This window comes from Mesocricetus auratus, unplaced genomic scaffold (genome assembly GCF_017639785.1).
Source record: "Mesocricetus auratus isolate SY011 unplaced genomic scaffold, BCM_Maur_2.0 Super-Scaffold_100013, whole genome shotgun sequence".
Lineage (NCBI taxonomy): Eukaryota > Metazoa > Chordata > Mammalia > Rodentia > Cricetidae > Mesocricetus > Mesocricetus auratus.
Window position 1 is genome coordinate 27785849 of NW_024429196.1, and position 21465 is coordinate 27807313.

Below are 21465 nucleotides of genomic sequence, written 5' to 3' on the forward strand. Positions count from 1 at the left end.
TGAACAAAAGCACCCAAACAGACTTCTAGTAAGGCAAATAGTGTCCATTGCCCACTTCTATAATCAGGGTCAGCTGTTTGGTTGGTGACTTCTCTCTGCTGAAGTACCCAAGTAGTGCCTATTGCCTTTATTCTAACAGGACTTTTACTGTGGCTCCTGGTGAAAGTCCCCCATTTTAGTAACTTGACCCATAATCTCATCTCACTGATAATCATCTAGTATAGAGTTCTGAACAGATAATAAATAAGGTCTTTTGTAACAATTCACCTTCCTATGAAATGGGGACGTCTACAACTCAATATACTAAGCTGAAATTCTCCCCCTTTTTTGAGTTTCACAATGTAGCCCTTCTAACCTGGAACTTACTATGTAGGCTGGCATTGAACTCAAAACTCAGAGACCCTCCTGCCTCTGCCTCCACAGTGCTGGGACTAACCAAGCTTGGCTGAATTATATACTTTAAATAGGACCAAGTTGCTAAACAGGCTTTTGTTTTACATTTTAAAGGACTATACAAAATTTAAAAAAAACGTGAATGCAAAACAGAGACCTTAGCCGGGTGTTGGTGGTGCACACTTTAATCCCAGCACTCGGGAGGCAGAGGCAGGCGGATCTCTGAGTTCGAGGCCAGCCTGGTCTACAAGAGCTAGTTCCAGGACAGGCTCCAAACAATACAGAGAAACCCTGTCTCGAAAAACCAAAAAAAAAAAAAAAAAAAAAAAAAAAAGCAGAGACCTTATGAGGCTCATAAGACTTAAGGCATTTATTGTATGGCTCTTATGAAAGTTGCCAAGCCTTTGGAACATGAGAACTAGCCACTATGCAGGAAAAACAAATTGAATTATTAATATTTAAAATGAATGTTTTAAGGAATTGCAAGAATACTGATAGATGATTGCAATGGAAGATTTACTGGAAAAGATTGGAGAACACACAAAGAGAGAGGAAAATTACAAATCAATGTAAAAAACTGGTTCCAGAAAGTGGAGAGGTGGCAGGAAGAATCCATCAATGAAATGGGTCATGAGAATATCTGTCCTCTACTACAGGTCTGTAATGTGTAGTCTTCCTTGCCAGCCGCCTGGGCCCTGTCACAGTTGCAGTCCCCAAATAACACACAAGACTCTATATTAATTATGAAGCTGTTGGCGGTTTGCTTGTTCTTACTGGCTAGCTCTGACTTCAGGATTTAACCCATAATTGTTAATGTAAGTATTTCTCTTACTGGAGAAAAGGGTCTCTCTTTCTCAGAATCCTCCTCAACTTCTAGTCCCACCTATCTTGCTTCCATATTGTCCAACAGTGCTTTATTCAAACCTATCAGACTCATTTTTACAGAATGACATCTCCCAATACAGGACCTTTTCCTCACTCGGTTCCCACAACTGAATGAGTGTTCAATACAGTGCATATAAAGGAAGGGTCACATCAAGACCATCCTTCACAATTACCGAATCCTCAATGCTTTCAGGGTGGCTATGGGCGTGGCTCAGTACTGATCTACTTGCTTACCATGTGAGACCGTGACACAACATACAGCTTTCAGAAGAAAAACAGCATGGATGAAATGGCTCCAAGACTTGGACAGTCATTTGGAAGCCAGACAATATATACCTAAAAACTTAGGGAAACCAATTTCTAAGCAGACCCAGGAAAAGAAACTGGTAAATGTGAAGACAGCAAAGACATCCAGAAAACAGGCTGTCCAACATACACCACTAAAATCAAGTGACAGATGAGGCCTTTTCCACAGACACCAGGAATCTTGTAGCAAAGGGGGAACCCATCCTGAAGCTACCGAGGCTAAGAGTACACATTACCATGTAACCCCAGTCTGACATTGAATTTAGGGGTCCCGTTGCCTACTTCAGCCTGAGAGCTGAGCTTGCAGGGTAAATTACTCTCCTGGCCTCATTGCTCTCTTCTGTACCTAGGCACTATGCCCAAGCTCAGCTTGACACAGGCTATTCTTAACCTTGTGTCTGGGACACAAAGGTGACAACCTTAAGGTTCCACTGTCCTGGAAATGGAAGGTGAGCTAAATTATAACTCCTACAAAGATTGGAAGCCTGGATCACTCAGGTGTCTGAGGCCAGTAGACAGAACCCTTTCCTGACATTCACTGTCCCAGTCACAGGGGGCTCTTCAAATAGAAAAGAACCAGAAATAACTTGATTTCTCTAGAATTACTGATCTCTTTACCAGTTTCTTTTTTTCTTGTTTTTTTGGAGACAGGGTTTCTCTTACCAGCCCGGCTGTCCTGGAACTTGCTTTGTAGAGCAGGCTAACCTCAGATTCGAAGATCTGCCTGCCAGGTGCTGGGATTAAGGGCTTGCTGCGCCATCACTGCCCAGCTTTACCTATTTCTTCGCTGATCATTTTTTCATTTCAGTTTGGTAATGCAGTTGTTGGGAAAACAAAGTATTTTAAGAATTTCAAGCTTATGCACTTATTTCTTAGTAGCTTTTAAGGTATAGTTTTCCTTTATAGCTGAGGTTACAGACAGTTGTAAGATGCCTGATGTCGGTGCTGGGAATCAAACTAAGGTCCTCAGGAAGAGCAGTATATGTTCTGAACCACTGAGCCATCTTCCCAGCCCCTCTTGGTAGCTTTTAAGTGAAGAGTAATGCATGGGTTTTATATGCTTTTTCAGAATGCCTGTATTAGTTTCACAATAAGCTTTCAATGCCATTATATTTTGCACAGTATTGTTTGCACAAAACAATTCAATGAGGTTTGCATACAGATATTGTGCCTTGCTCTTGTTCTCTCCAGTGCTCCACTCCACATCCCCCAGTAACTCCAGTTCTCATCACAAACACATTTTTGTCTTTCCCATTACTGTTTCTTCCACCCCTGAGACTTCGTCCTCCCGCTTAGTCCCTTTTCTACTTCTATGTCCTATAATGTGTGTATTTATTTGGAACAAAAATTGGAACCATGAAAGGAAAATATGCTGTCTTTCTGAGCTTCCCTCACTTAAGATTCCGGTTCCACTGTGATGAGTACATTTTATTCATTCATCTGTTGGTGGACATCTAGGTTGGTTTAGTATCTTAGCTACTATCAATAGTGCAGCAGTAAAGGTATGTTAACATATTCCTTTGGATACATAGCCAGGAGTGGTATATGGTTGGATCATATGGTAGTTCTGGTTTTTGTTGTTGTTGAAGAACCTTTATACTGATTTCCATAGTGGCTTTAAGTGCCTTATTTTAAACAAATAGAAAACCCCTGACATTTTGGTATGGCCAGCATCATGGAATCACTTCAGACATTCAAACGCATGCCATAAGTACACAGGTTCTTAAGGAGGCCAGAATACAGATGGGATCCCTGGAGCTGGAGTTACTGGGAACGAAACTCGGGTTCCTTGGAAAAGCAGTAAGCATTCTTAAGTACTAAACTATCTCACCGGCCTTCCAAATCTTATTATTATTATTATTTGGTTTTTTGAGACAGGGTTTCTCTGCATTGTTTTGGAGGCTGTCCTGAAACTCTGTCTGTAGACCAGACTGGCCTGGAACTCACAGAGATCCTCCTGCCCCTGCCTCCCAAGTGCTGGGATTAAAGACATGCCCCACCAGTACCTTGTCCTGCCTTCCAAATCTTAACAGTCATCTATCTATATGAAACATACTTGCCTTCTCAATGCATGTTATTATGTTATTGAAAGAATTACTGAAACCACACCCCCCCACACACACACCTGGAAATTCGTAACATTTTTGAGAGAAATAGTAAGTGCCCCTAGTAGCATTACAACTGAATTTTCCCATCAGGTCTTTAAGACTGCAGAGGAATAGCAGCCAGGGAAACTGCCTGCAGGTATTCCTGCCCTGGTCCCAGAGTCTAGACCGTTGAAGGCTGAAAACATTTTATTAATAACAGAGACTGATTTTCTTATCGTAAGTTGTTTATTGTAAGATAATTTACAAACAACTTGCTGTCTTTGTAACTCAGTAGACCAAGTTTCTTCTGACACAGACAGCAATCAGTTAAAATTAGCTTGTTGTTTCCCTTTACCTGAAAAACAATTCAGAACAAACAGGAGTCAAACAGCGCAATTTCAGGAAAATAAAGAAGAACACATACTTAAATAGGGTAGGGTATAAGGAACTGACTGCATTTACACAGTAAGACAAATCTGGTCTTTGGGACTCTGGGATTTATGAGGGAAAACTGGTTCCATAATAATGCTGTTTCATCCTCATTCCCACTCACAAGTAATGACTGTTTCTCCAGAGGCTACAAAAGCACAACAGAATTAAAGAGAGGAGACGCTCCTACAAACCAAATGATAGGAGTTCGAGACCATAAGGTTTGAGAACCACTATTCTCACTAACCTACTCTACAACAATTCAAGTTCTCTACACTCTCTAGAGCACATTCAATGTAAAGTAACACTTTAAAAAGGTCACCAGTACCACACACACACAGATCTGTCCCTATCCAGGACTGCCCAAACACACCCACCAGCTGGCTGAACTATAAATCATCCTGTCCATTTAACCTCTCTTAGAGAAGCAATTTCATTACTGTTGGCTTTGGTAATCCCTGGCTAGGTTTTTGCTGCTGAAGGCTTAGGGGAAGAGTGTGTGAACTTTACCTCTTATCTGTGGATGCAACTTGATTTTCATTAATCCCTGGTTATTATATTAGAAGAAAAGAGAGCACAAAACACACAGGTTAAGAAGCAATCCATGCTAGTTAACTACAGGCCATTTCTTTGCAAGTTACTCTGAGAATATAATATAAATAGTTACAATCTTTAACACCAACTCAATGATATAAAATGCCAAATTCCAATGAAAAGATAACAAAAAACTTCATATATTAGGCAAGACTAGAAAAAAAAAACAAAAAAGCAAAACACAAAAAAAACATATAGGCAAGACAAGTAATTTTCTATCTTTAAAAAAATAACACATATTAAAAACAATGTAACTTATTTCTTCATGCTTTTCATGAAAGCCAATGTTTGTATTAAAATTTGAACCACATTTTCTGATAGGTTATAGAGCATGCAAATCCATTCATAAAAGTGATCCACTGTTGAGACTGTACAAGTAACTTTTTAAAAGAAGGGCTTAGATTATCTAGAAAGTGAAGAGACATTTCCAATAAGACTACTTTTTAGAATTCTCAGTTTAATGTTTAATCCCCATGTTCTCATTTTCCTAGTTTAAGTGAGGTTTTTCACATTCTTAAGCACGACAAAAGGCCTAGTCCTCAATTGTGCAGTTTATATTCTCACAGTTCATACCTAGATCCCCTTTCAGAAGCAAAGAACTCATTCTGCTCTCAGACTTTTCAAAGTCAATTCTTTCTCAAGTCACGTCACACTCAACATTCAAAAATATGCCAGCTTGGGGGCTGGAGAGATGACTCAGCAGTTATTAGCACTGACTGCTCTTCTAGAGGACCTGGGTTCAATTTCCAGCACCCGCATGACAGTTCACCACTGCCTGTAACTACAAGATCTGACACCCTCACACACACATACATGCAGGCAAAACACAAATGCACATAAAATAAAATTTTAAAAATGCCAACTTAGCATTTGGCAAAAAGTTGTAATGACATAATCTTAGTATTAGTCTCCCTGTCATAGAAGAGTCAAACAAAGTACCTTAACCATGTTTATAAACTGGACATTAAGATGCCATATTGTGTGATACTAATAAGGCAATGATGACCAGGCTGGGAGAAGCTATGTTCAGAAAACAAAATAGTTTAGGAAAAGGATGCTCAGGATTGCAAAGCTGATGAAGGTAAGCTATAACATATATTCTATTGGCTTATTCAGTTTCAGGATGCTGTACCCTCCAAGGCTCAAGGAGGACAGAGGCCAATACAAAGTCAATTCCTAGTAAAATGGCCTAAGACCATGTGAAGGCAGATGCTAAGAGATACCTCACCCACACTATCGATAAAGGAGGATAAACAAGTGTCAGATGAAGAACGAATGGAGTACTCAGAAGAGAAGAACCAGGCCAGGCAAAATCCCAGGGCATCTCCTTGTATACAATATTAAACTGCAAAGTGCTGATGGTCAGAAAATACAATAAACTATTTTTTGCAGATTGATTCTGTGAAAAGCCAGCATGGAAGTATTACAGGCCTTGCGAGCCATATACTGTCCTTTTGTAACTCTTTAAAATGGCCCTGGACCAGTTTTCTAGCTCCATAATTTTCCATTATCTTCTTTAATACCTGTTTCCCCTATCAAGACAATGAATTATCTAAAAACAAACAGTGCCTCTACTACATCCTCAGGATCTGGCACCTACAAATTACAGTTGTTGCCAGGCAGCTACTAAGGGGATGGAGAGGAAGGTAGCTTAAGCCTAGGAATTTGAGACCAGCTTGGGCAACATAGTAAAACCCCTATCTCTAGCAAACCCTTTTATAATTTATGAGATGACAATAATCCATAGTATGTAGGTATGAAGAAAGAAAAAGATTAAAGAGGAATTTAGAGCAATCAGGAGGAGGTAAGACTCAGTGAATCAAAGGCAATATACTACACACTTCATCTTCATCTGCCTTGTGTATGGCAGTTTGCAGAGCTGAGGTCCAGTTTAATTTTTCAACAATCCAGGATTTTCTGGAGGAAAGCAGTATGCTGTTTTATGGTACCAGTTAGAATATTTAGTATTTTAAAATACCCATCATTCAGTAATTAATAGAATAATGTAAACATCAAACCTAAAACCAGTCTTGTAACTCAGAAACTTTGGCTTATAAATGCTGTTGAGTTCCAAAGACACATTTTCCAAATTGATACAGAATTATTCACATCTTTGTTCCTAATACTTTGGGAAAGTCAAAGCTGCACACATACATATCTCTCAAGCTGGGAATTAAACTTGAATGTTTCAGCTCAAACAATCAGAATAAGCCAGAGATCCCCTTTCCATCAAGATTTGAGGAAAGGACACAAGATGCTACAAGTCTTCCTGATTTTAATAAAACAGAAAACTCAAGCAACCAGAGACTCATTGAACCACATGCAAAGAACAGAAGTCTTCTGAAGACACCTAGCTACATTACTTACAGAGCAGCAGCCCCAGAGATGATCTCAATCAACTCCTTTGTGATGACAGCTTGGCGAGTGCGGTTGAACGTCAATGTCAATTTGTCAATCATATCAGCTACAAACAAAAGAAAAGGGATAAACAAAATAAAAAAAGTTAGAAAAGAGTAATTTCTGCTTAATTGAAGAGCCCCTGCTGCCCTCTGGATCACCAAACTGGTCTCACTGGTCAGTAAGAATTTTACAAAGTTACTTATTTCTCATAGGCTATTTTCACAGTCCTTGCAAATCCACTACCAATCAAGTAAGATATATGTCCCAATAAGATAAAATATTCTGTTAACATTTTTGATGCTACCCTGGTCGCTTCTCCTTTCAGCAGAAATGAAGTTGGGCTCTAAGTGTTCCTGGGAGCTTTGTCTAATCCCATGCTTCTAGAGAAAGACTTCCTCTAGCACCGTATCACGGGCTTACAAGCATTCTTGCTGGCGTTGTCCATAGCCGTCATCCTGGCGCTCTGCTCACTGGTGGTGGACTCCTTCAAGGAGTAGTAGATGATGTTGGCCAGACTGTACTCCTGGTAATTCTGCAGCACATCAGCATCAATGTCATCGTAAATGCTCATGCTCTCTGTGAAAATAAGCCAAGAGTTTATAATTTTTTATAATTACAGAAATCATCTTAAATTGAATGAATCTGTTCTAACAATTTCTTCTATTGCCATAGAATATTATCAACAAAATATGTCAAAGGGTATTTAGCATTTTACCCCCAAAAGTTAACTTTAATATTAAGAAGTTCACATTTAAAAATAAGCACTAAATTTCATGGTTATGGGGCTGGGGATTTCTGCTCAATGGCAGTGCTTGCCTAGCAAGTGCAAGGCCCTTGGTTGAGTTCTCAGCTATGGGGGTAGGTGTGTGTGTGTGTGTGTGTGTGTGTGTGTGTGGTTCATGGTTATAAAGCCCTCTGAATAGAAACCAGACAAACATCTGCCACACACACAGCACTCAATAAAAATATTTTCCAAAAATAAATAAGCAAATCAAAGACTAAATCTAAAAGTGTTATACATTGCCACCTTAATTAGTTAATAAAGAAATATGAATGTCAGTCTGACACAGTGAGAGGAAAGGCCTTGTTTTCTATAATTTTTAAATTTTAAAACAATCTTTATTTTACATACCCATCCCAGTTCCCACTCCCTCCCCTCCTCCTGCTCTCCTATTCCTCCCCCCACCCCCTATCTACTACTCAGAGGGATAGGGTAAGGCCAAGGAAAGACCTTTATAATATGAAGACTGGAAGAGCTGAAACTGACCTGAGTTGAGGATTCAACATAGGTATTTATCAGTACACTTCAAATTCACGCATGAGTACTGAAATAGTACTGTGTGTTTCACTAAATCTCAGATGGTACTGACTTTAACTATTTTGTGTATTATTGGGGGGGGCAAACAGGGTGTGGTGTCATACAGGAAGCAAAAGCAGGAGGCCTGTGCATCTGAAGGCTAGTCTAGGCTAAGACCTTGTGTCTAAAAGGCAAAAAAAGAGCAAATATACACAACCCCCCAAAACAAAGTAAATAAATATAAAACCCAATACATAAAATACAATAAATACAAGGAGAGTTACTTCTAAGATGTGTTACTGATGGGGGAAGTCCTTCTCTGTACATGTTGATGAATAAAACACTCTTGGCCAACAGTGAAGCAAGACAGGAGGGACTAGGAAAGAAGCAGGATTCTGGGAAATGTAGTCAAGAGTTGGGAGTCGCCCTGTGATCTCCCGGGAGGAAAGGATGCATCAGGAGGGTGTCCTTATAGAAATATGTTTTAATAGTCATGGGTTAATACTTAAGACAGAATTAGCCAATGAAAAGCTCTGGACATTGGCTGACAGCATTGTAACTAATAGAGTTTCTGTGTGTTATTTTGGGGGCTAACGTGGCAAAGGGACCCGGGCAGGCATCCTGCAACATGTTAATGAGTAAAGATGACAGAGTTCAGTGGGTCATAAACTAGTTATGAGCATGGTGTTTGCCAACAGCATAAAGGCAGTTTTTAGCAAGGCTTTTCAGTCATTGGAAACAGAAGCCTGCTGAATGACATTTGTCTAAAATCAAAGAATGGAGCTGGGCTTGTCTACAACTTGACTGAGGATTCCTAGAAGGCACTATTGGTACTGCTGCCTTTCTTTCTTTTAAAGATTTATTTATTTTTATTTTGTGTGTATGAGTGTTTTGTACATGTGTATGCATGCATACTATGTGTGCCTTATGCTCACAGAGCCAGAAGAGGGGAGAAGTGGGAAGAAAGACAGCTGTGAGCTGGCATGTGAATCCTGGGAGCCAAACCCACACCCTTCCCAAGAGCTGCAGGTGCTCTTAACCATGGAGCCACGTTCCCAGTCCCTGCAATCCAGGAGAGGCAGTACACTTAACAGTCCTTGCTACTTGGGAGGCTGAGGCAGGTAGATAAAAATCAGAGACCAGTCTATGTTACAGATAGCGACTCCACTTCAGCAATTAACAGTAACAAAACAACCAGAAAGCACTGGCTTTCCTTAGTATACAGACGTCTATCTCCTGACCCTAGCCCTGTGAAAGCAGCTTACCAGCAGTTGCAATGGTATTGAGAGAGAAGATGGGTTTCTCTTCTGTCTTGTAGGAGATAACAGACCTGGAAATAACAGAAGCATGCTGTGAGCAGAAAAAGAATTTCTAAACTAAGCAGACATTCAGAACATGAACATGAAAGAGCTCTGAATTCTACGTGTTCTTACTTGAACCGATTGAAAATGATAGAGCCTTCATCAAATTCATATCCAGAATTTAACAACTCAAGGGCAATGACTGATGCGTCTCCAAAAGTAGGGGGCTTCCGTCCCACATCCTTGAATGACACCAAAAACTGGTCAGAGTGAGTCCTAGAGATAACATAAAATAGGTTAATGGGATACTTGTGTTGAAAGGACACAGTAAAAAGAGTGCTATCACGGCCAGGTTTCTGTTGGGATGTGGGTGGTGGATTGCCTGAGTTAAGTTGTTCCACATATCATGACTACTCCATCAAGGGCACCTGCCGAAGAACTAAGAACTACAAGCAGAGCCTCTCTATTTCATATTTCTTCTGTTCAATGTTAACAGATTACATTTCTAAACTGTGACAACTCTTCGAGGATTCCTTCCTCAGCTTAATACCAGTGGTTCTGGTTAGTTTTTATTGTATTTCACTTATGGCACCAAGGAAGTACACACACACACACACACACACACAATCATGAACAACTTTTCTCTATCAAAGAGACTTCCATTCACCCATGTTTCCACACTTCTGAACATGAACACATATCTCATTTACCTATAAAGTATGCCCTTGATTTTGTCACCAATTCCAACAATCATCACTTCTTTCCCTGCTGCTGTAAGGTTTGCCACCTCATTCTTCATCTGCTTAGCCACGGATGAATGAATAGCACCACACAACCCTCGATCTGAGGACACACCAATAAGGAGGTGTTTCTTCTTGTCCTCGGGTCCCTTAATTTCAGCCTTCTCATATAGAGCTGAAAAACAAAAGAGAAAGAGTACAGAAAATAAAATTTACAGTAAATGTAGTGACAATCTCTAATTTTAAGTCGTTGAAGTTTTTCCTCTATGCACTTTTTTAGGTGGCACCTGATAAGTATAATCAAGGGTTTTTGTGTACTTACTCTATTTACAACCAGGAAGGACAACACAAGGGTTCCTAAGGATCAAATAATGGCCAGAAAAAAAAAAAAAAAGCTAAAATACCTAGATACAACCCAAAGGGATGACAGAACAAAAAAGTAACTGCTTAACTGAATACCAGACTTATACAATGTAAATTCCCAGCACACAGCTAAAAAAGTAGCAAGCATTTACTTAGCCTCTCATGTAATCTGTACATCAAGCTCTTATTTTACAGAAACTGCTGATACTGATTTGAAGTTATGTGTGTGAATTTATTTGTGGTATTACTTTATTAACTTTTCTGGTTTGGTTTTCCAAGAAACAGAGGCAAAGAAGACATTAAGTGGGATTAAAGATACCTGGATCACCAGGTTGTGGCGGCGCACACCTTTAATCCCGACACTCAGGAGGCAGAGGCAAGCGGATCTCTGTGAGTTGCAGACCAACTTGGTCTGCAAGAGCTGGTTCCAACACAGGCTCCAAAGCCACAGAGAAACCCTGACTAAAAACAAAAAACAAACAAACAAAAAGAAGAAATAAGGTAGAGATTTGAGACCCCATGTCCATCCCTGGCTTCTATACACACACAGAACATACACATATACATAAAACAGACCTGAATGGTAGAGTGGGGAAAAAAGTCCTAGAAGACAGCATAAACCTTGTTTGTACTAAAATCTTGGTCCAGAACTCATGAGAATGCCTCAATTATTCAATCAATAGTCAGTCATAAGAGTCAACATGGATTCAATCAATAGCCAGTCATAAGAGTCAACATGGATGCTGAGCAATCTCAAAGGAGTTAGATACAAAGTCATCAAGCAAACTGTAACTGGATCTTGTTGGGTCTGTCTCCTGACTATCAAAATGTCCCTTTATGTGTAAATGTCCTTGAGACTGCTCTTGCCACATCACCAACTGAGGCACAGGCTGGAGAAATGGCTCAATGGTAAAGACACCTGCTGCTCTTGCAGAAGACCTGAGTTGGGTTCCAGACCCCACTGCATTACAACTACATATAACTCCAGTTCCAAGGGGTTTGACACCTCTTCTGGTTTCTATGGGCACTTTTACAAAGACACATAATTAAAAATCTTAAAAGCAGAGCATTCTCCACACATATGCATTAATAAAAACAGGTCTGCATCTTCAAGAGACCTTGGCTATATCTCAGTATTCTTTACTATATGGTTTTGATATCTTCATGGTGAACTTTCTACTTTGGCTCTCACCTTCAGAATATGTCACACACCTCAAAAAATATTTCTTTAAAATCTACAATGGGGGAATTCATCGTTCTACTGACCTCATAGGCAGCCCACTATGAGTGTGCGCTTTGCTGAATAAACTGCTGTCTACACTTTTTATGTCTCTTCATTGAAAGAGACACCACTGGGAATAAGATGGCCTGAGGAGGCCTACAGAACAGGTGATCAGTGGAAGCCCACATAAAGCAAACTAAGAAATGTGCAATATTCCTTTACACTGTGTGAATATGTGGCCGTGATTGGTTTAATAAAGAAGCTGACTAGCCAATAGACTGACAGGATAAAGTGTAGGGGAGAGCCAAACAGAGAATGCTGGGAAGAAAGGTAGAGCCAGGGGAGTTGCAAGCGGACCCACAGAGAAGCAAGATGGACATGCTGTACTGAGAAAAGGTGCCAAGCTACATGGCAGAGTGTAGATAAAAATATGGGTTCACTGAAAATGTAAGAGTAAGCTAATAACAAATAAGCTATTGGGCAGTATTTATGATTAACATTAAGTCTCTGTTTGGTTACCTGGGAGTGACTTACAGGACAGAAACATCCACCTGCAAAGGAAAGCAGCAACAGCGTGGGCAGAGGAGGTGAAGCAGGATTAGAACTGTATAAAGACTTGAGGGTCATTAACAACTGCATTCTATCTGTAAAGAAATTTACAGGAGGGACAGAATGAAGCTATTCCCAAATAATTACTGCAGCTTAGGGAGAGAAAAGACTAGAAAAGAAAGAAGCAAGGGATCACCTAGAAGGCTGTAAAGGGCTGAGCAACATAATCTACTAAATGATCTCCTTCACTTTCAAATTTGCAAACTCTTCAGAGTAAGTTAAGAATCCTACCAGCTGATGGTGGTACACACTTTAAATCCTAGCACTCGGGGACAGAGACAGGCAGATATCTGAGTTTGAGGCCAGCCTGATCTACAGAGTGAGTTCCAGGACAGCCAGGGATACACAAAGAACCCTGTCTTGAAAAACCAAAAAGAAAAAAAAAAAAAGAAAATTCATTGAAGGTGACTTCAAAGACAGCAAAGCATTGAAAGAATTTGGATTATGTAATTATAGTTAGGATGGGACATTTCCTACGCCTTTTGCTTATCTCTAAGACAAATTAATAATCAAATCAGTATAAAATCATCTAAACACAAAATTTAAGTTGTTAAACACCATGCCACTTTTCTCTGTAGGAAAAGAGTTCAAGACGACATCACATAAAGTTACAAACAAGTTGCCCTGTTTGTTTTCCCATCTGCTGTCCCCACCACACTGTCCTAAAACCACACAGAAGGTTATTAACAAGATGACACCATTTTCTAGCCCTACAGATGGTAGTTCAATAACCCAGGAAAACACACATATACGAAAACATGAATGAATGTTGAGTGCTCAGGACAGGCTTGGTTTCTGTTGATAAAACAGGGATTCAAACCAACAGTTTATCACCTCGGGAAGTCAAGAACTGAAACAGAAGCCTTGGAGGACTGTTGCTTGCTGGCTTTCTCCACTTACTTTACATACAGCTCAGGTCCTCCTGCTTCAGGATTGCACAGCCCCCAGTGGACTGGGCCTCTTTGCATCAATCAGCAGTGAAGAAGATGCCACTAAACATGCCCACAGGGGAATTTCATGGGGGCAATTCCCAGTTGAGATTCCCCCTTCCCAGGTACATCTAGGCTTTTGAAAGTGGACCAAGCTACCCATCACGAGATGCACTTCTATGAACACACCATCTCTGCACGGCACACTTTTCCTAACTCACCCAAGGAGCCCGTTCCATACACGCGAGCTGGCTTCAGCTCCCGCTCAGCCCGGGCATACTTCGCAGCTGCCACCATCTTCATGGACTTGGTAATTTTCTGGATGTTTTTGATGGACTTCAGTCTCCTGGTAACTAAAAAGTTGAAGTGCCATGTTAAACAAAAGAAGCCCAGTACAATTTCATCTGTGAATGCAGAGAGCAATCTTTCTAAAGTGCCAAGCAGAGTAATTAGCACTTTAGCTCATTGACAAGCAGCTGCTGCTAAGTTAATCTAAATGCACAAACCAGTCCCAGTCAAGGAGTGAGACTGTGACTACTCAGGATGTGGAAACGAACATCACACACACACATAATATTAAACTGGAAAAAATGGCCTCACTTCATATCATTATTTTTAGTTGTTTTAATAGAAACACACTGAAGCAGTATAGATTTTCTAGTTATGTTGTCATTATTCTACAGGTAATAAAGACCAATATTCTCCTGTCACCTCACATGGTCTTTCAAAATAAAATCCAATACAATAGTATAAACAAATTTGTAAACTTTGGAAGATACAATGAGCTAAAAAGTTGTGTGTGTATTATCTGTTATGTATTTTGTGTGAGTGCATGTATGAGTGTGTACCATAGTGTACATATGGATATCAGAATTTGCAGGAGTTGGTTCTCTTTCTACTGAAGTCCTTAAGCTTGGTGGCTAGAACTTTTATCTTCTATGGCATGCTGCCTGCCCAATTGGTGTATCTTAAAAATTAGTTCTATTTGTCAAAATTTAGTTTGAATTAATTTGCATATTGAGTGAAACAACAAACATACTTACTATCTTTCAAAGTTGCCATGTTTCGAACTTGGGTCCTGAGGATAAAGATTTAAAAAATACTTCAGTTTTTTGTTCTAAAGTATCGTCAGTTAATGCTTACTTGAATAGACTATATAGACAAGCTATCAAATACAGGACTCTGAATGTAACTAGAAATGTTTGCATATTTACATTCTAATACTAATACCAAGCCCTAAAGCATGATAGCATTCATTAACTCTGGGTTTCCACTTCCACAGCTCTGCTTACTTTATTTCCAGAGCAATAAAGTCTTTCCCATTGTTGTCTAATTATATTTGAAACTCGGGATTGAAACAAAACCCGACTCCCATGGTGAAAATTAAAAATCATACTGAGCTGGGCACAGTGACACACTCCTTTAATCCCAGCACTTGGGAGGCAGAGGCAGGTGGAGCTCTGTGAGTTCGAGGCCAGCTTGTTGGTCTACATAGGACAGATTATATAGTGAGACCCTGTCTTAAAAACAAAACAAAATAAAACAAACGAAACCACTACCTCCAACAAAAATAATTCTTATCTCTATCATTAGTGTGTCCACAAATGTTAGTACATTTACATTTTTTAAAAGTTTTTACATTTGGTTCTAGTGAACAAATCACATTTTCTTTACAAGAACATGATCTCAGACAAGATTCACAAAACTCAGCTTATAAAAAATGTAATCAAATCTTTGTCAAGTCTTTAAAATTACAGTGCTAATACACAAAAGTAAAGATGATTAGACGTAAAGGAAATGTTAGAGAAAACAGATCTCTATCCTAGCAGGAAAGATAGCACGCAATTAAATACCACTTCTAAGCTTTTGATCCACACAAGCACTAGTACGTTTGTGGAGGAGGACCCAAGGAACAACTTCAGAATACAGTTCTGAAGGACAATGTTTGTTTAGGGACCAGTAAAAAATAGTAGTGAGGAAGCGAGGGCCACAGGCTATGCTGAAATAATAAATGTTTAATGTCTTTTAACAAAGATGAGACTCATGAAAATGTCACCACGGAACCCACCTCTACCACACCAGCTAAAACCGTTTCTAAAAAATACCCAAGCTGGGCAGTAGTGGTGTACACCTTTAACCCCAGCACTGGGGAAGCAGAAGTGAGTTTGAGACCAGCCTGGTCTACAGATTTGAGTTCCAGGACAGCCTCCAAAAGCTACAAAGAAAACCTGTCTTGGAGAAAAAAACACCCCCCCCCAATAATGAGCTTAAAGAGTGGGCTTCATGCCCTCAGCAATCTGACAGCAGTAGCTTGGGGTGTTGCTGTCAAATGTCTGTTTATGGTGATAGTTTAGAACACTCACAAAAAAAGCTCTTGTTTCTATTAAAGTATCTTATTTCTATTATATTAGACACTAGGAAAAATAAGACAGCTTTTGCCCTCATGGGAGCGGGCAAGAACCACGAAACAAAGCTATGCAGTACAGGACCCCACCCTAACCTACACATATGGCAGACTTTAATTACAAAGTTTAGTTTTATTAGCATACATTATAGGCAATTAACACACTTCATTTTGACATTTACATACGTGTATGTAATGTATTCTGGTCACATTCAGCCCCTATTATCCTCTTGTCCCTCTTTCCCACCCCCGCTTCCCGCTCAGTCTTCCTTCTACTCCATGTCTTTTTGTCCCACCCCTTATTTTAGGTGAACCAATGAGTTCAATTAGGGATCCTTACAGGATATGAGTAGGGGGCTATTTACAGGGGTAAGGGCAACTTACCAGTACTTGCACCACTGAAAAAAATGCCTCTTCCTCCCTCAGCAACCCTTAACTGCCTATAGATCCTTAGGAAGGGGCAGGGCCTATAAGCCCCTCCCCATCAGCAACTGTTAACTGTCAATCAAGTGCCACTCACAGAGGTAGGGGCCCCTCTCCCCTCCATGATGGATGCTGAAGGTGGGCAGGTAATCACAGCTGTGCATAAAAGAGTGCCACAGCATGTTGTGGCTAGAAGACTGAGTTCTAAATATCCCATTCTACTTCATCTTTTTGGGGTTACATGAATAAAGGGATATAAAGTTTATATGGAAATGCAAACGATCTAGGGTGGTCAAATAATACTGAAGAAGAAAAGAGTTGAAAGTCTGACTTGAGATGTCAACGAAGTTACAGTGGTTAACACCGGCTAAATGGACAAGGAGTTGGGCAATTACATGATCTTACTTCTATAAGTGATCATAGAAGTAGAAAAGGCAAAATCATATAACTTCTGGGAGATTAAAAGCCATGGCAGGGCCAGGCAGTGGTAGTGCATGCCTTTAATCCCAGTGCTTGGGAGGTGGAGACAGGCGGATCTCTGTGAGTTCGAGGACAGCTTAGTCTACTAAGTAAGTTCCAGGCCAGCCGGGGCTATTACACAGAGAAAAACAAAACAAACACAACAAAAAAATCCATGGCAGAAAAAAAAGAGTTGGATTTTATAAAATTAAAAAGTTGCAAACTTATCTCCAGATAAAAGACTTATATATAAAACACAAACCTCTTTAAAATTCTTTTATAATTAATTTATTTTTGAGGTGTATGAGCTTTACCTGCATGTATGCCTGTGCATCATGTTTATGCAATGTCTCCAGAGGCTAAAAAGGGACATCAGATCCTCTAGGGTTGGAGTAACAGATACCCGTGAGCCATCATGTAGGTGTTGGGAATTGAACCTGGGTCCGTGGGAACAGCATTTCTTTATTATGTATATAGTATTCAGCCAGCATGTATGTCTGCATGCCAGAAGAGGTAGGTCAAGACCTCTGGAAGAGCAGCCAGTGCTTTTAACCTCTGAGCATTCTCTTTAGCCCTTAAACAAGACCCTAATGTCAATGTCCAGAGGACAACTCGTGAAGAGCAGGCTCTCTTGCTGTAAAGGTTCTGGGGATCAAACTCAAGTTATCACACTTGGTGGCAAGTGCCTTTACCCGTCTGAGCCACCATGCTGACTCTAAAATATGTGAAACATAAAAAAAAAAAGAAAAAAAACCCCTCACAAAACAAGTGAACCTGAAAGGCACTACAGGAGGAAGTAACAATGTATCAAAAGAGATGTTAAGCACAGGGCAAATGGTCCTGAGTGGTGGGTAGGGATATGAACTCTCCAAGGAAATGCTGGATATCACACAAATCTAAAACTACAACGGAAAATGTGCTTTCTTTTAGTTATAATTTTCAAATGTAGGTTACAGAATGATGTATGCTTTGTGTCTCAGTTTTGCTTATCAGGCATTTATGTGTGTAAAAATCGTACAGAAGGTCATAAGTAGAAGAATCTATCTCTTGACTTATAAGTTGGGGGATGCAGCTCTGTGGTACATTTACCTGACATGTTCAAGGTCCTGGGACCAGTCCCTGGCACTAGAAAAAACTAAAACCCAAACCACAAAAAAATCTTTTGACTTACATAGCTTAATACTGCTGTTACTCAGTCATATAAAAAGAAAATTAAATATGGAAAAAACAAACTATATACAAAATTCTAGGTTTGATTGAAAAAGAAAAACAGAAAAAGATGGAGGCCAGAAGACATGACAAACTATTTCAGCACAATACTGATTATTGGACATGGTGCTAATCTCTTAGAAATGCCACAGCAAAAAAAACAAAAACAAAACAAAAAAACAGTTTGAGCCCCCCCACCCTTCTCTCAAATGCTCTGGATTTAGTTAGAAAAGTATGTTTTTAGGCACATGCTTCAATTTAACTGTCACAAGCACCTCATAATGGAATACTGCATGGAACAATTCTGAATTACACACTGTATTTGAACAAACACAGTGTATTTGTTTTGACATTCCTGGTATGGACAGGAAATGCCGTCTAACTCCCTATGCAGGGCATATGCTGTCACTTCATAAGCTCTGAAGTGCTCTCAAAGTTCACCTTCATTTAGCTCAAGATGACTGTCTACACTACAACTTTATTTTTAAGATCAATTTGATCACTGAACAGGATGAGGTGCCTGAAGGTTTAAAAAATATTATGGGGAAAAATATAAATATGAAGTGCAGAGTCTCACAGGTAGATGTCTAAGGACAACTTTTGGGAGGTGGCTCTCTCCTTCAATTGTAGGTCCAAAGAGTTGGATCCAGAACGTCAAGCTTGTACTTCCCAACTCCATTTCTTGAACCTTAAGGGGTAGGCAGCTCGACCTACTCAGTCTCACACTGAGAAGAGTTTGCATTGAGAGGAAAAAGTCTTGATCGCTGCATCATGTCCTAACTCATCCTTGGAGTTTATTAAAGAGTCTTGGCAATACCAGTATATGCACAAATTGCAGTATCTTCTTTGAGAGTACAGTGTAGTTTCCAGACTTCAAGTCAGTATAGGAGAGAGTCAGGAGTGATGCCTACGCATGAAATTAGCAGGCTGGAAGGGTTTTAAGAAGCTCATAATGCTGCATAGCATAAAAATGAAAGAAAAGTTTCAAGTTCATCAAATTCTGACTCTGTACTCCACAATGACCTCACCACACCTCTTTAACATCCCCGTCATTTCCTCCTTTTGACAGACAAAATAGCCTATGTATACATTGTATGTAGTGTTTATAAACACATTTTTGTGGTTTCCCAGCAGGTCTTCTACTGTGTACTTATTTCGTCCCACACTAAACTAGCACTGCTTCTGCTTCAAAGAGGAGGCCCCAGTGGGACAGACACTAGGTAATGTGCCCAAGACCACACCACATGAAGTGGCAGTGTCAGGATTCAAACCCAATTCCAGAGTCATCTGTGAGATGAGACTGTTGCCTCCCAGTTTACATTACAGCAGTTTTGTGGCCTTATTACCCCAGATGAAATCTGCCTTCCCAGTCTTCATTTATAGCCACTGGTACCCATTATACAGCAGTTCCATTTTAGAGACTGTTGAACACCAAGGAGGTAAAAATATTTTTCCCTCAAAGTTGAAGATGGAAAATAAACCCAGGAACCCCCTTTCTCCAATCCTCCCTCAAAACTAACAGATTTCTAAAGCTTCTCCATGGTTCTGTGAAGGTGAAGGCACAGTCTCATGTTCTGTCACCTCTGCAGATAGTGACACTCTCAGACTTTATAAACCAGGGTTAAGTGCAGGAGCACTTTTGCCTGTATGTCTGTATGTGTACTGCATGCAGAGCTGGTGCCCCTGGAGGTCTGAAGAGGGTGCCGGATCCCCTGGAGCTGAAGTTATGGATGGCATGTGTGGGTGCCGGGAACTGAACCAGGTCCTCTGCAGGAGCAACAAATGCTCTTAACTGCAGATCCAAGTTTCCTGCCCCTGAAACCTTGACATCTTAATTTTTGAAATCAAAAGGCAACTAAAATGGGAAAACAAAGCCTAATGATGGAAAGACACTAGGCACCAAGAACTCTGAACTATTTGAAACGGGAAAGGAATATGAATTCCATAACACCGGTCCTCCCCGAATTTCCAGTCTATCCATTTAAAACCAACGTTCCATAGAGGTTAAACTTGGCCTTCATTTGTCCATTATGTTCCAGTTTAGGTTCCCAGCAGGAGTCACCTGAGACCAAGAGCTCTTCTGTAAAAGCAATACTTTACCAAAACATCACTCGTGTTTCATAAAAAGTTATGCCTGAGAGTTTTATGTAAAACATTTACCTTGCATTAACTTCAGGTCCTAAAAATATGGATCCATAAAAGGCCCAGCAAATGCAAAGGATGGAGAAGAACTGGTTGCTGGGCACCACTGGACGCCAAGAACGTTCCCAGGAAGCCCAGACCCCTCACATTTGAACACCTGCACCAGAAGTGCAGGGCAGGCACTCCACAAATGTCCAAAGGCAGACTGACACAACCGAGAATTCAACTTGTGTGACTTCCCATATAAAGTAAACAGACCTTACTCCCAAGGTTAATCTACCAACATTCTTTATGTCCATAGCTCACAACTCATTTAAAGTCGTCAAACCTTACAGTAGCTATGCCTTCATCGCATGGAAGTTAACAAGTGTCACTTTACCAAAGCCCGTATGTGTCCTCCTCCTCCTACCAAGGGACCTTGGGACAGCTTCATGACCTTGCAGGGATACTACTTCAATACAAGGGTATGCTGACAATGCTAAATGTCGCCATATTTTTAACGTGTCTTCAGCACCGAGACGACCCGCAGGTTTAGGAGGGGGTTCATCTAATTCCCTTAGTTTCTTCAGTAGCTAGCAAAGAGCCCGATGCACAGTGGATGCCTGACGAAGGAGCTCAAGCAAACGATCACATCTAGCCGCTCAACGTGCAATGTTTCACAGGGCGTATAGACAAAATCTGCAATTTAACTTTCCCTGGGCTTTTCCTCCGGCCTCCCCTTCACCCTGAGGACCTTTCTAAAGACTTTACAAGGCATGGACGTAGCGGAAGTACAGAGCAGATAGAAACCCAGATGGCTACAACGCTCAATCCGACTCCCGTCCGGATACTGAGGTCCCGGATGGCCGTTCCAGTCCCGGGGGACTAGGCCGTGACCTTGTTCCCTTTGACCCCGGCCCGGGACCTGGCACGCGCCCTTCCCGCTCTGCAGACGTTTCCGCGGCCCGAGCGTCCGGGACGTGCAGGAGCCCGGACCTTCCTCGGCCTAGGGTGAGCATGCGACCCGATCCCTCCTGCCTCGAAGCAGCCCGAGCCCCACATCCCTCCCGATCTAATCATACCATTGTGGTTGCACGGCGCAGGCCGACAGCCCGACAACACTCGCCCGCGAGAACATGGTGGAAGCTTGAAGGTCGGGCAGACGGGGCTCACTGCGCGTGCGCGGGAGCTCCCGGCGCACCCGCCCTCTTCGCTTGCGTCTTCAGTCTCGCTAAGTCTCGTGAGCTCCGAAGCCTCAAATTCCCTGGCCCCACCCACTCCTGCTGTCAGTTTT

At 40.9% G+C, this 21465-nt stretch overlaps 1 protein-coding gene across 5 annotated transcripts; it reads right to left on the reverse strand.

Annotated features, from left to right (window-relative positions):
• Window positions 1-3898: 3898 nt before the first annotated feature.
• On the reverse strand, window positions 3899-21407 carry Atp5f1c (ATP synthase F1 subunit gamma). 5 transcript variants are annotated; one of them, XM_005071718.4, is made up of 10 exons: window positions 21254-21406; window positions 14599-14633; window positions 13777-13908; window positions 10403-10607; window positions 9825-9968; window positions 9657-9721; window positions 7515-7670; window positions 7062-7158; window positions 4611-4647; window positions 3899-4026 (listed from the first exon to the last, which is right to left on the reverse strand). In XM_005071718.4, exons 1-9 carry the CDS (start codon window positions 21307-21309, stop codon window positions 4641-4643), a joined length of 897 nt encoding a protein of 298 aa, XP_005071775.2. In that variant the 5' UTR covers window positions 21310-21406; the 3' UTR covers window positions 3899-4026; window positions 4611-4640. The 5 variants fall into 5 exon arrangements, with proteins under 5 accessions (XP_005071775.2, XP_040611466.1, XP_040611467.1 ...); XM_040755532.1 differs by lacking the exon at window positions 21254-21406 and adding an exon at window positions 20211-20235; XM_040755533.1 differs by lacking the exon at window positions 21254-21406 and adding an exon at window positions 16344-16372.
• Between the last annotated feature and the right edge of the window lie 58 nt (window positions 21408-21465).